Source organism: Apostichopus japonicus, chromosome 18, assembly GCF_037975245.1.
Source record: "Apostichopus japonicus isolate 1M-3 chromosome 18, ASM3797524v1, whole genome shotgun sequence".
Taxonomy (NCBI): Eukaryota; Metazoa; Echinodermata; class Holothuroidea; order Aspidochirotida; family Stichopodidae; genus Apostichopus; species Apostichopus japonicus.
Window position 1 is genome coordinate 8,786,804 of NC_092578.1, and position 15,237 is coordinate 8,802,040.

The 15,237-nt window shown below is 38.6% G+C and overlaps 1 protein-coding gene across 2 annotated transcripts in view; it reads right to left on the bottom strand.

The window, feature by feature from the left end:
* LOC139958564 (uncharacterized) overlaps positions 1 to 15,237 on the bottom strand; it is a 72,587-nt gene that overhangs the window by 31,594 nt on the left and 25,756 nt on the right. The window contains exon 18 of one of the 2 annotated variants that reach the window (XM_071955703.1): positions 13,474 to 14,707. The exons of the other annotated variant lie outside the window; for it this stretch is intronic. Coding sequence (XP_071811804.1) covers positions 14,699 to 14,707 — 9 coding nt within the window. The 3' untranslated portion in view covers positions 13,474 to 14,698. Of the gene's footprint in view, positions 1 to 13,473; positions 14,708 to 15,237 lie in introns of those variants that run through there. 2 annotated transcript variants of the gene reach the window in all.

A 15,237-nucleotide genomic window follows, 5' to 3' on the forward strand; every position in this document is an offset into this window, starting at 1 on the left:
TACTTTGATATAAAATTAAAAGAATGGTATCTTTAAACCGTTTCACAAAACGGTATATTTTTATATACTTTAGTACAGTAGTGATTTATGCTATGTGTGTAGAAGCCGTTAATGTACTGTTCCTTCTACAATCGATAGGTATAGGTTTAGTACTAACAGTGTTATTGTGATCGGCAAAAGTCGATACAGCGGATATGGAAACAGAACACGCGCTAAGATGCAGTTATCACATCCTCATCGTCAACCGTAGCTTGTAAGTCCTTGTAGAATTTCTCACCAGCTCGACCCTACCCATGACTGGAAAGCTGAAACTTCGGCCATTAATGGCAACTTCAGGTTTCCGTATCATCACCATTTAGATTTTTAACCTTAAGAGCTCAAAGTTTTCGTCACATGTCAACAAGCCTCATTACACTCCTGACCTGTCAACAAGCTTCATTACATACCAAAGCTGCAAACAAGCTTACTGACACACCGGTAAACAACTTTCGTGCACCACTCTTGGGAAAGCCTTAACTTGGACAAACTTTGCCTCATTTTCCCCGATTTTGCACGATATGTGGAGTGTTAGTTCACATGTCGTCTCCACACGGAGTTGCACGACATTGGAGTGTTAGCTCAGTGGTTAACGCAGGTGCCTTTCAATCATAAGGTCCCCGGTTCGAGTCACTCCAAGATTAATGTATGTCGTCCAGTTACAGTTGTTGACAATTGACAGTTCATGATCATGTACGTTAAATATGAGTGTAAGAGACTGATTCGGAGAGCCTGCGGCTTTGATAAGCCAATGAGGCTTCTTCGCGAGTTCCTGCTCGCAGGAGGATCTAAAATACATACCTACATACATACACACACGCATGCATACAAACGTACAAAACAGAGACACACCTGCATACAAACACGTACGTACATACACACACACGCACATTATATATGTATAACGAATGTAATGTTTTTTTTTTACTGTTTGAATGGGTAAAGCTTTGATAATATTACTGTCTCGTTGCAATCTGCCCGACGTTTCACTGAGTGATGTCTCGCATTAAATTGTTATCAGACCCTATTTTACAGTAACCTATCAATGTGTTTCTGACAGGATGTTTAGAACTCAACGCCAAAAAATGCAATGTTCACATTACCCCGTGTGATCGAACAATCTGATATAAATTTTACCAGATTATTTCACTTTCTGTCAAAGCCGATATAATTGTAAATAAACAAACTTTTATGATCAGAAAGTCAGCTTCACATCTTGATTTATAATAGACATAATTTTGCTAACCAGGCTGTACATTTCGAAGCGGTTATATATATATCATCTATAAAGGAGGTCGAGTCATCTTCAAGTTATTTGCTAAAAACATCTCAATAACATACTAAACGTTTATGAATAACAGTTGGGAGAGGTTAGGTTGGCAGACGTTCTCTAATCCCCCCCCCCCCCCATACACACCCAAAACACCAGCGCATCATATTTCCATACGATAGTAATATACTATGGAATTGCGGAGTAAAGTTCAGCATGGGTTACACAAGGGGGCCGAACATTGCCTATGGGTGTTGGGAGGTTGATGCAATATTCATCAACCATCAATTTCTCTTCTATAATTGCAATCGTTATGAGCAGTCTCAAAGCAAAAGTTATTTTTTAGGGGATTAGGATGGAGTGAGTGGGGCAGGGGGTTGGTTTGTGGGTATAAGGGGGAAGCAATATGGGCAACAACTATCACTATTAACTAAAAGGGCTGCTTTAACTACGGACAATTTTAACCGGGTCGATAGCTTAAGCAACTGACAATTCTGTTCCATGACGTCACTGGGTATATTCATCTTGATTGTCCGTTGGGAAGATTCAGGATACTGTAGGTTAAATAAAAGGATCGTCTTTTATGCTAAATCTCTGGATAGGTAATTGAAGGCTAACATTGATGATGACGTCACTTCCTCATTGCATATCTAAAGGTTGAGGTGAATCAACACTTATATCAATTTTAATCATTCAGGCAAAACATCATGTTCTTTTAATAACATATAAACAACAGAGAGCATCGTTGGATTACATTGAGCACCATCTGTTCTTGACACATTTGTATATGCATTGTTAATATGTCATGTGAGGGCTATAACATGTCTTATTTTTCCCATTGAGTTTAGTGTTACATCTGATGGAACTGATCTAATAATCGATGGGTTAGACTACAATGTCCAGTCACTTTAACTGATGAACGTCAACTGCTTAAGAGTTGAAGTTGAAAAGAAGAAATAGGAAAGGAAACAAAAATTGAATTCGATAAGGAAAATGGTCTAATAACAAGGAGGAGAATGAACCAAAATGTGATGCATGAATTATTCAGACAACCATTAGCGTGTGGATTGTGAACCACGAAGGTTCAACGTTACATAAAAACATAACATCCATCACAAAAGCTCAAGCGTTCGAAGCATTTCCGTTTTATAGGAATGACTTTGCAGCACACTTTTCTGCACGAGTTTGACCAATTCTATTTATAGCTCACTATAATCACGTGCCGGTAATTCACCTTCTACATGACCTACGGAGAAGGGGAGCTGGGGTGTGGATTTATCTGTCACTTTTTGTTTTGCCTTGTCTAAACATGTATAATAATTATCCAGGCTGCTGTAATCATTGAAAATTCGGGTCAACGTAACAAGTATGACTGCATCATTGGTATACCGACGTAAAAGCAATGTCCGGTTTCATTTCTACGAGGAAATTGACAGCTAGCTAACCGTAAAATTATCATTTTGTGTTTTGTCGTAGGCATACCAAAGTCCGTGAAAATGTTGGAATCTTTCTATAAATGGTCGAAAGTTTGAGGAAAACACCGAAATCTTGCAACAGTTTGTTTTGACCTTTCGTTGTACCCTCATACATCCTCCTACTTTATTGAGTACCTCCTAATGATATTACTATCCCGAGGTTTCAAGAAAAGTTGCTATTTTGAGATTTAAATAGTCTGTTAAACTTTTAAAACGTTAACAATTCAAGGAATAAATCGAAATATTTGGGAGATATCAGTATTAAAATTTGTGTCATGAGTGTGTCATTTTGTCAGGTCATGAAGACAAAGTGTTGCCGAAAGTGCAAACACGCGGCTATCCCTTTAGCTATTCTTCTTCTCTTTTTTTTTCTTTGCATTTTTCCTTCTTTTTTCCATGTTCAAGCTGATTTTACGCACTTGACACTGAAACAATGAAAGCACTTATTAGGTAACTGCTCAAAAATTCAACATGTTTGATCCACCATTATTTTGGAAAGCTCAACTTTATAACGGAAAATATGTAGTGCTATAAATAATAAGTCTACTAAAATTAATGCAAATGAGAATCGGTCTGTAATATTGTGATTTGTTCGAGCTATCACTTTTGTCTGTCAAAGAACTTTTGGGTTGCTATTTCCATGCAGGGTGGAATAAAAATGTTCTTACCTTTTCTTTGGGGGGGGGGGGGGGATGTCGTTCATCTCGATCACATAGACACCTGATGATGATTGGGTGTGCTTCTGATACCTTAACTAAGACTCTTCTCAGACGCGTAAAGTAAAGATATTGTTAGAGAATTATATTGTATACAAGCATTTACAGATGCCTGTAGCAGCGGCGAATTAGATATAGGAGGCTGAAATTTGATGGAAACAGCCAGATGCGAAGGAAGGAGCTTGTGAAGGAGGGGCATTCCAGCCCTCCCTCCTTGTGCACGCCATTGGCGTTTAGTACTGTTGCCAGATAATGGTACCGCTTGGAACCACATCGTGACCGGGTTTGCGTTACTTCTATACCAAACAAACGTAATACAAAAACTTAAATGGATCTATCCACTAACAAGTAACGAATTGTGAACGTATTTAATTTAGTATTTTATTTTTCTCATTCCAATTAAAGGGGTTTTCTTATATAATCGTACCTGGTCCTACCGAGGGGATACCATTACACGGTGCTTTATCAGGGACCTTAAGTTTCCTCGAAGAGGTCGAGTTTGATTTCCCAGATTGCGAATAAAAAATGCTAGAAAAGTTGATTTGACAGCAAATGATAATAATGGATTCAAATGAGCCTCACATACGTACCTCAAGTAGGAGGATATTAATGTCCATGTGCTCAATGTCTTTCGTCGTTGTATAGTCATCAATTGAATGCTTGATACGTGTTACCGGAGGCCGGTTAAAACGCAAAACGTTCATTGTGAATTCTGGACTGCTCACATAGCGTAAACATCTTGTCGTATAGATTTTAATAATATGAAAGCAAATGCACCCCTCGAATGGCATTAATCTATCTCTATTGTTATAAACTTGTTTCGAAAAAAAGGAAGATGTGGTTCTTCAATGAGTATCGATAAAGTCCGCCAGGGTGTTACGTGTTGGACATAACGGGGACTACTTGGTATTACAGTAATGGCGGTTTTCTTCATCTCTTCATTGTTTATCAGAATGTAGTCCATTGACTGGTAAAACAAATAGAACAAAGAACAAGGAATCGGATAACCTTCTTTCTAGAACAAACTAGTTTATCCTGAGACGTGTACAACGAACACATACACCGAAGAGCTGAAGACATCCCCGAAGATCAAGTGTAGTATCTGTTCCCTTTCGAGGGGAATGGTCATACACACCTCACGATGGTCACACAGTCACAGTCTCGATGCAAGGGGACTATGGTTGAGAGCGGATCAGATGTTCGGTAGTTTGGTTTTCGTGCCCAGGTTCTTTTCTGGGTGAGTTTTCTTTAAAAAAAAATGTATGCCCGGTATTCAATCATGGGAGAATGATCGACAGATAGATTTTGCTGTAATTTGATTACTCACTTAAATAATGAATAAAGCAAAATTTTAGTCTTGATGTTATAACAGAAAAAAAAAAACTTTGAGTCCAATATTTTGTTTCTGTAGCTTTTCCAGTATTTTTCAAGATATGTATCGTTAAATATACTTAATTTCTGGAATATTCGTTTAGGCTAACTTGATGGTGACGTCGGCTCCTCATTGCAGTTCTTATAGTTAATGTCAATCCGTGGTTTCTTAAGGTCAACCAGAATATGTTCGTTAAACTTCATATACGCAACAGAGCACCCTTGGATGGCATTCAACACCATTTGTCCTTAACAAATTGGTAATAAATTATAAACATGTCATTGGAGACCATATCATCTTAATTTCTCCCTTTGAGTTTTGTATTGCAACTGAGGAACTAGTCTGATGGGCTGTGTACTAAACTAAAAGGTCCAGTCACTTTAACTAGTGAACCTCAACTTTTTAAAGGGTTATTCCAAAAAACAAACAAAAAACAAGTAAATGTGCTATACAACCCTAGCTAGACCGAGAGCAGTGGTTTTTAACGGTCCACGGCATATCACAGTTAATTTGGTTCCTGAAGTTATCAAAACACACTAAGGGGTATATATATATATTTTTTGTGAATCTCAAACAAAGTTCATAAAATCACTACTACTACTATCCGGTATGAGAATTGCTACAACACTGTTGCTTATAATGGGGCCATATTGACACTGGTATACTTTGGTTTTCTTGCAAAAGTGATATAGATTGAATTCTATGTATATTAAAATGTTATCCCATGGTCTTGCTGGCTTGTATGTCTCTGGCATCGCAACGAATATAATGCTTGTTTCCGTGTAGGTTGGGTAAATCTTTGCCAACACATTTATACCCAACAATGAGTTTAATTGCTTGGCTTACCACAAATAGCCCATTACGAAAAAATTCATTCCACCTTCAGAGTGACAAGAAAAAAAGGACTTTTAGGGAATTCGATGGCGCTAGTTTGAAACAGGGTGTTTTTTTTTATATAAAATAATTATATGGCTCTTAAAGGCATCCGTAGATTCACTTATAGGAGAATAGCGCCTCATCAGGCCACGTATTTAGTGGACGGTGGCTGCAAGCATGCCGGTCGCAGAGATGTCACCACCTCTGGCCAAAGGCAAGGATTCACGCACGCCACCTAGTACGCTTCTGGTCGATTTGACCGACCCTCTGCGCATCCTCCCGGGTTCTTTTGCGACAACAAGGGAGACATGGTACGGGATCCTAGGCCACAAAAAGTACCATACCTACAGCCAAAGGTATTATCGCCAGAGGCCTGTCTTGAACCCTAGCCACGATTTACACGACCGACGAGGAATGAGTCTTTCGTCACCCTCTTAACGGCATCGGCCACCACATCAGCTAGTAAATTATGTGGTTGAATTAATATATCAAGACTTCGGCGTCGACTACTGAAAGAGAAAAAGAAATTTATAACGTGTGTAACCAATCATTGATGGAGTCGAACTCAGTTTCATCGGGTTACCAGTCACTGCTCTACCATCTGAGCCATTTGACAAGATAACTTTTAACGAGCTTAACTTGGTATTATTGGTTGGATACAATCTATTGGTAACAGTGAATGACACTGCCTTCAACGAAATCTCTATGCATCCTGTTTCACTCTCATTAGAACAAAGGATCTGAATATCTTTATTAACAAGAAGCTCACGCTTCAATGTCTTTGTTTACTTACGTTGCAGCAAGCAGTAAGAATGTCGTCTCCTTTTAAGACGTAAATGTACAATAGGCGTATGCCCCGATACTATCGATGACTTCGAAGCAAGCAGTAAAAGAAAAACGGATTCCGTGAAATCTTCTTATTCACAAAAGGTCGCTTACGATTATGCTCGCAAGAGAGTTCTTGCTGTAAGTTGTCTCCCTTTACAACTATATTCTATGCAGACGATTATGAACTGAGATTAAGCCTAACATTTCAACAATCAAGTTCAAGACTTCAACTCCCCCTGGATACGCGCCTGTGACTAATCTTATTTAGTAATCTGAATGGCTGGAAATAGCACAGTAATTCGAAACTCGAAACATAATTCATAGGGTTTTGAGTTTATGCAAGTAGATTTGGGAAAAAAAGGGGATCGGGAATTCGTCAACTACAAGACTTTGTTTAGCCCGCAGTTACTTGCTGTATTTATTGATACTCTGAAACTGCGGTATTTGCGTGTATATTTTGTCAGCACTCTGACATGGCCGACTCTATCAGTAGCTAAAATCTCTATAAAGCATAAGTTATAGGAGACAATAGCTAGTCCCCTGCAAGGTCGTAGCTACTCTCCTTTCACCGCCGCCCCTCCCTCTCATTTCATTTGCCGATACGTTACTGAACCATGACAGTTGTATATTAGATCTCTATAACCATGGAGCTATAGCTCCATGCTATAACAAAGATATAAACGAACGGAATAAAACTAAATTTCCTACTCCTATTGATTTGAAAAGAGGTGTTTGCGTCACCTCTCATAGAGTGTGGGTTTGAAAAAATTGAACATAGAACAAATAAATGATTTGCTTTTCATCCAGAACTCACCTCAATTTATTATGTCTTTCATCCAGAACTCTGTTTCACTCTGTTTAACAAAAGATGTTGTGTCATTGAAATAGGCGTGACATGACAAAAATCAGGTTTAAGCATGAAAGGTATAAACGTAGTTCGGTAAATTGGGTAATCTTATATACGTAACCATGGTATCGTCTTGTATTAGGATCTTATATTGCCATTGGGTAACACGCAAATGTGTCACGCTCACTTCATACGATTTGACGAAAATATATCTTACCATCAAGAACATGCACAATTGAGTGGGACCATCATCATCATATTTAATTAGACGATGGGCCAACGGAGACATTCCTCCCTCCCCCCCCCCCCCCTAACTAACATAACTTCCTCACCCGACCCAAATTTGTTACAAAGTATTGTAAGTGTTGTAAGTGTCAAAAGGAAGGAAGAACCAATGAGAACATGTGAACTATAGAAACATTCTTTGTTTTCCGTTTCAAGTCATGGATGATTAGATATTACGTTGATCCCAAGAACTAACCCGCCATGAAATGGAAGAAAAGCTAACAGGGAAAGCATTCTTATAAGAAACCCCTCTGAAAAAAGTGCACTTTGTACAATCAAAACAGAAATATATGCTGCTTGATCCTCTCTATGGATTTCAAACTGAAGACATTAGATCGAATAAAAGGGAATGATACAATCGTGGCACACCTGTTTTCAATCTTGCAATCACATGAACTACGATTGTGGCAGAGGTCAGGCATAGTTTTCCTCCTCACTAGTAGGGGATTTTCCCTATAGCAGGGGATTCTCCCTGCTTGCATACTGGATGTCTCTGCTCCCATTTTGCGTATGAGTGAGAAGATATAATTCTGTCAACAAGATCGATCAGTGGCTATATGCGAAATATTGTAAAGTCAAGTCAATTTTAGTCAATTTTTTCATGTTATTTACCAATGATTCAAATTTATTTTCTTTTATATGTTTGTTTCCATTTATTTGTGTTTTGTACATTCTGTTGTAGTGGAATGTAGCAAATCAGTAGCCTATCAGTTGACACATGCAGCTGAATTGAATCATGTGAACTGTAAGATAGCCTATATGCCATAAGTAAAGAACCCATAATGAGGGGGGGGGGGAGAAAGGATGTTGTGTCATTTTATTAGGCGTGACATGTAAAAAATCAGGTTTAAGCATGAAAGGTATAAACGTAGCTAGGTAAATTGGGTAACCGTACCCAACCATCGTATCGTCCTGTATTAGGAACTGGTATTACTATTGGGTAACTCGCAAATGCGTCACGCTCACTTGATACAGTTTGACGCAAATATATCTTGTCGTCAAGAAAATAACGTGAGAACAAGAGAGTAGGGATGCAAAGCGAGGACTGAAGCAGGAGCACGTACAAGGGCAACGCAGCGAAAGACCCCCCCCCCCAAAAAAAAGAAGCGAATCCCTTAGGGATTTTCGCCCCCACCATGTTTTCTTAGGGATTGTCACCCCACCATGTTTTTCTGTTAGCTAGGACCCTCAGCTATAACAATCTGCTTGTTTGCCTTTTAATTAATGGTTGGTGTGATCACCAAATTGCCAACACATTCATTAAAACTTGGAATTTAAGAATATGTCATATCTTTGTAATTAAATAACCTAAAAGCACAACGTTAGTGTCTCAGTATATATATTTGAAGCTGTCTTGGTGAAACCAATGACAACCAGGAAAGTCAAAGTCATCCCTAATTTAGGGCTGTTGCCATGGCAATAGCCATGATGAAATTTGGACTTTGAGAAAAATATCACATAATATACATATACCAAACAATACAAACTAATTGTCTTTTCTACATTGATTTGACGTTGCCCGGTTGATTGCAGTCAAGATCTGGATCAATTAAGGTCACTGTCATGTCGAAATAGGGCTGTTGCCATGGTAACACCATGATGAACAATTCAAATTATAGAACAAAATGTAAAGTTACTAATGGCTAACTGTATATTTGAGCAAAGACATGACATTTTCTTCTCAAATTAGAATTACAATTCTATCAGCAAAGTGTTGGGAATGAGCTTAATTTGCAATGATCTTGATGTAATCTACCAGGCAGCCCTAAATCTATACATATAAACATTGACACTTAGCTTGTGTAACTTTCTATGTTGTTTAGTTACATAAATATGACAGTTTGTTGTCAAAGTCCATTTCAAACTCAAATTCAGTCAGCCTAGTGTTGCCATGGCAACAGTCTTAATTGAGCTCGATAGTAACCTTAAATGGGCCTGATCTTGAGCTCAATCAACCAGACAGTCTGAAAGTTTTATGCCAAAGACACATTGATTGTGTTTCCATGTTTCAAAGATACAATTAAATGAATTATCTTAAATTCCCAACCCCACCCCAAGAAAGTTTTGAAGCAATGTCATCGCTACGGTCCTGATTGGGCATAATAAAAACCTTAAATGACTCATATCTTGATTGTAATCAACCAGCCACCATACAATTGATGTAACAAAACACTTAGATTGTGTTTTTCATGTTGTATACTCCGAAAGATATGATTTTTCCCAATTTTTATAGTGTTGCCATGGGAAACAGGCCTGGTGGCCACACCCACCACTAATATAATCGCAAACAAGTTTTTTCCTATTTTAAGTTGTTAAAGTTGAAAAGTTTTATGTCGTAAATTTAAAATTTTCTTCTTGAATGTCGCATTGCTTTCAAGTCGTTAGTTCTTGCTATGCTTGCACTCCTAATTTGAAATTAGGCTGCTTACAGTATTTTAGTCGTCCAAATATTTCAATAGTTGACAAATTCTTCTAGACTATATCCTTAACAAGTAGGGTGGTTCTGAAAGATTCTAATTACAGGATTATTTTACGGGCGAAAACATAATTTTAATATGAGGGTATACTTCTACCATGACATGAAAGTCTTATGTTATTCTTTTGAATTGTTACACTGTAAACCTAAGTAGTCAGTTAAGCCCACTTTAACTGACTAATAGGATACTTGTTTAAGGGTTTTCGGCATATCCAAATTGACTATAACTTTTAAACAGGGAGTTGTTAAAGGCCCTTATATAAGTACCAATTATTCATCAAGTGCATGGACATATAGCATGGGTCTGGAGGGTGATTGAAAGAATGAAGGGGAGAAGGGAGGGGGCAGGCGGTAGTCCCACACCAACTCCTCGAAGTGGAAGACGAAAAATACTATAGACAACATAAATAACAACAAGTACGGTAATTAATTCATAACATGACATTCATTTCCGAAGATATAATGCACCTCCGATGTTGAAGGGGTTATATCTCAATATGAAAAATAGTATACAAATGATACAGAAATGAAACCTGCTCTTATAAATTTATTATCTCTGTAAACTGTGTAGGTGACAGTTCCCTGGAAATGTGGCCTTTCCAAAATCTACCATGGTTTGATTTTAGCGTTTGAACACATAATGATAATAATACTAATAACAACAACAATAACGACGACGGCGGCGATGAATATGTTGTAATTGCGATTGTATTTAGCCGTTTTCGGTAGTGCAATGTCCTGGTAAATATATATATATATATATATATATATATATATACATATACATATATATATATATACATATATTTATATATATATATATATATCTATATATATATATATCTATATATATCTATATCTATATCTATATCTATATCTATATCTATATATCTATATATATCTATATCTATCTATCTATCTATATATATATATATATATCTTTATCCATATATATATATCTATATCTATATATATATATTTATATATATATACATATATATATATATATATATATATATATATATATATATATATATATATATATATATATATATATACATATAACGATAACAGAACTATACACTATCCTCATAAAATACAGATACAGAATTCCACCTACGAAAATGTGGGTGCAACTAAAAAGTCTCCAATACATACATTAACAAATCTCGATCCACCATGGCAAAGGCTTTCTGCTGATCAAGAGAGACCAGTACACATGGTAGATTTTACGCTCAATAACAAAGTCGGTCAAGTCGCGCATCAACCACAAGTACTGCTGGATGCAATGACCATTCACTGCGCAAGTCTGGCAAACATCCACAAGATGAGGCATAGCCAGTGCATGGCGATTGCACGAAACCATATAGCCAGCACTTTTAGACCACGTTTAACAAGGTTATTGGGCGCGTTTTATGAGGACTCAAAGGGTTCCCATACTTGGGCAGCAAAGCTATCATGCCCAGACGTTGACATTGGTTTAAAGTTCGTCTTGAGAGGCGTCTTCGAAGACGGCCCTGACATCGGGTCCTATCATGGCCCAAAAAGTGCGGTAAAATTCCCATGGCGATTGCACGAAACCATAGCCAGCACTTTTAGTCCACGTGTAACAAGGTTATTTAGGCGCTTTTACGAGGACTCAAAGGGTTCCCATACTTGGGCAGCAAAGCTATCATGCACAGACGTTGACATTGGTTTAAAAGTTCGTCTTGAGAGGCGTCTTCGAAGACGGCCCTGACATCGGGTCCTATCAATTCATGGCCTAAAAAGTGCGGTAGAATTCCTTCTGAAGCCCGTCCGAACCAGGGGACTTGCCGTTCTTCATCTTTGACAGGGCCTTCCAATGCTCAACAGTGATTATTCTACCCCCTAAAGTCTCATTGACCCCGTGGGAACAGTTTTTGAGATGCCCCTAAGTAGATCGGCTATTGGGCGCTTTTTACGAGGACTAAAAGGGTTCCCATTCTTGGGCAGCAAAGCTATCATGCCCAGACGTTGACATTGGTTTAAAGTTCGTCTTGAGGACTCAAAGGGTTCCCATACTTGGGCAGCAAAGCTATCATGCACAGACGTTGACATTGGTTTAAAAGTTCGTCTTGAGAGGCGTCTTCGAAGACGGCCCTGACATCGGGTCCTATCAATTCATGGCCTAAAAAGTGCGGTAGAATTCCTTCTGAAGCCCGTCCGAACCAGGGGACTTGCCGTTCTTCATCTTTGACAGGGCCTTCCAATGCTCAACAGTGATTATTCTACCCCCTAAAGTCTCATTGACCCCGTGGGAACAGTTTTTGAGATGCCCCTAAGTAGATCGGCTATTGGGCGCTTTTTACGAGGACTAAAAGGGTTCCCATTCTTGGGCAGCAAAGCTATCATGCCCAGACGTTGACATTGGTTTAAAGTTCGTCTTGAGAGGCGTCTTCGAAGACGGCCCTGACATCGGGTCCTATCATGGCCCAAAAAGTGCGGTAAAATTCCCATGGCGATTGCACGAAACCATAGCCAGCACTTTTAGTCCACGTGTAACAAGGTTATTTAGGCGCTTTTAACGAGGACTCAAAGGGTTCCCATACTTGGGCAGCAAAGCTATCATGCACAGACGTTGACATTGGTTTAAAGTTCGTCTTGAGAGGCGTCTTCGAAGACGGCCCTGACATCGGGTCCTATCAATTCATGGCCTAAAAAGTGCGGTAGAATTCCTTCTGAAGCCCGTCCGAACCAGGGGACTTGCCGTTCTTCATCTTTGACAGGGCCTTCCAATGCTCGACAGTGATTATTCTACCCCCTAAAGTCTCATTGACCCCGTGGGAACAGTTTTTGAGATGCCCCTAAGTAGATCGGCCTGTGCCGACAAGTCGACATTGCCACGCGTAAACAAACTTGACTAAAAATCTTTGTACACACGGAAAATGCCGTGGGGGTTACTAACAGCGACTTTCAACATCGCGCACTGTTGGGACACGTCTGTCAACCGCCGATAAGCTAACGGACTGGTAAAATTTCAGGGAAGGGCGCTCCTCAGCCTCCAAAAACATTAACAGGGCTTTGAAAGCCTTCTAGCTGGGCTCAGGAACCTGTCCGTTATTTCACATTCCTGTGTTTAGACGCATCCTCAATGGAGGCACTCAGTTATCCCCCCTCCCCCACACCCTACCCGTTTCCTCCATTCACTTTGAGTAGCAACGTGACGTCGATATAACAAAGGTCTTTGTATATTCGTCTCCATTGTTCGGATGGCATTGCTAATATAGATTCTTCTCATTTATAAGGACAACAGCCAGAGCAAAACAAATAACAAAAACATTTCCCCATTTAATGTCATATATTAAACATTCAAAAACCATAGACGAAAAACAAGATACCTTAGTTTTAATATTGACAAATTTATATATCTATATATATATATATGTCACTGATATTGTAAACATTTATTTGAGGCCAAGAAAATCATTTTTTCCCCCAACGATGACGTTTGTATTACGTGTATAGGGAACTGGCTTGATTGTATCTGTGCTACTGGTCCAACCATATTCTATGATGAACCTCCGATGTTGAGCGGGTCATTTCTCAATATACAAAAATATCATACAAATGATGCAGAAATGAAACCTGCTCTTACATATTACATATACATACATACATACTTTTATAAAGCGCAAACTCCATATCATCAATGCGCTAAAATTTACAACAAAAATAATGCCACCAAAATGTACAATTAATTAAACAGGTAAGTCTTAAGGTTTTTTATTGTTGAACAATGCAACAGAATTAGAATTACGTATATGAGAGGGAAGAGAGTTCCAAAACACAGGACCTGCACTGGAAAAGGCGCCCTCACCCACCCGTTTCTTAGAAGATGATGTAAGAAGCAGGGTCCCATCCATTGCATACCTGGTAACGGGACCAGATAATGGTGCGGTTTTTCGCTGAAGCATGTTAGAGAGATAAGTCGGGGCTCCACGATTCATACATTTATACACATAAAGACATAATTAAAATTGGATTCTTTCACGGATAAGTAACCAATGCAGGGCACGTAGAAGAGGTTTTTGGCTATCTAACCTAGCTGCCGTATAACAGTATATTTATTATACGCTGTAGATTTTCAATCAAAGAGATTGAAATAAAGTTTGATGAATTGAATTGAGTTGGAAAATAGTACAAATGATAGGTGAGGCTATGTGCATGAGTTCCTAAAATGCGATTCCAATATAGAAGGGGTAGGGGGTGGGGTGGGGTCTGTGGATCCTCCTTCCCCAAAAGTTGTATTCTGAGGCGTATTTATACTATACAAATTAAGTTATAATTAGGTCTTAACACACAGTTTAAATATGAAAATTGAAACTAAAATTCCTGACTGACTGCCTGATACGTGTAAATTTTCCTCCACTTGAAGTATGACCATCCTGGACAATCTGAAAATGTTAAAATTTCCATTCTTTCGGAATTAAAAGATGGATGCTCCATATCATCATCACCCCAGTGATTTATTAGGTCACATAAGTCCCGAAAGGTCCCTAAACATTCTGTAAGAAGAGAGAAAGAATAACAGGAAGAAAACAAATTGTAAGTTTTGTGTTTGTTTCATTTGTCTGTATTTATAATATTTACGACCTTCCATAAGAAGTATATGAGGTGTTATGTGCTGCCCAGTGTCATATCCGAAGTGAACTGGCGACCTCATCAAGAAAGTCCCGAATAAGCATCGTTCTGTGGTTACGTGCAAATTGTGACTGTGCCTCTAGGTTATGTATTAACTAAATAAGTTTTTCTTTCGTTTGGAGAGGGGTTGGGGGACGGTAGTTATGAAAGGGTTAAGTGCGGCACAGAGGGTGGGGCCTAAATTTTTAATTAAACATATATGATAGCGATCTGATAATATATCTATATATGGCTTTGAAAAGTCCTGCTCCATTTCGTGTCAGAGGGCTGTTTTTTTTTTAACATGTTGATGCAGTAGTACTGATTGTGATATTAATCTCTGTTTCTCTCTGTATATATTTCACAGTTCGTGAAGGAACTTATTTTCCAACGGAGTAAGATTTGTCTAAGCTAT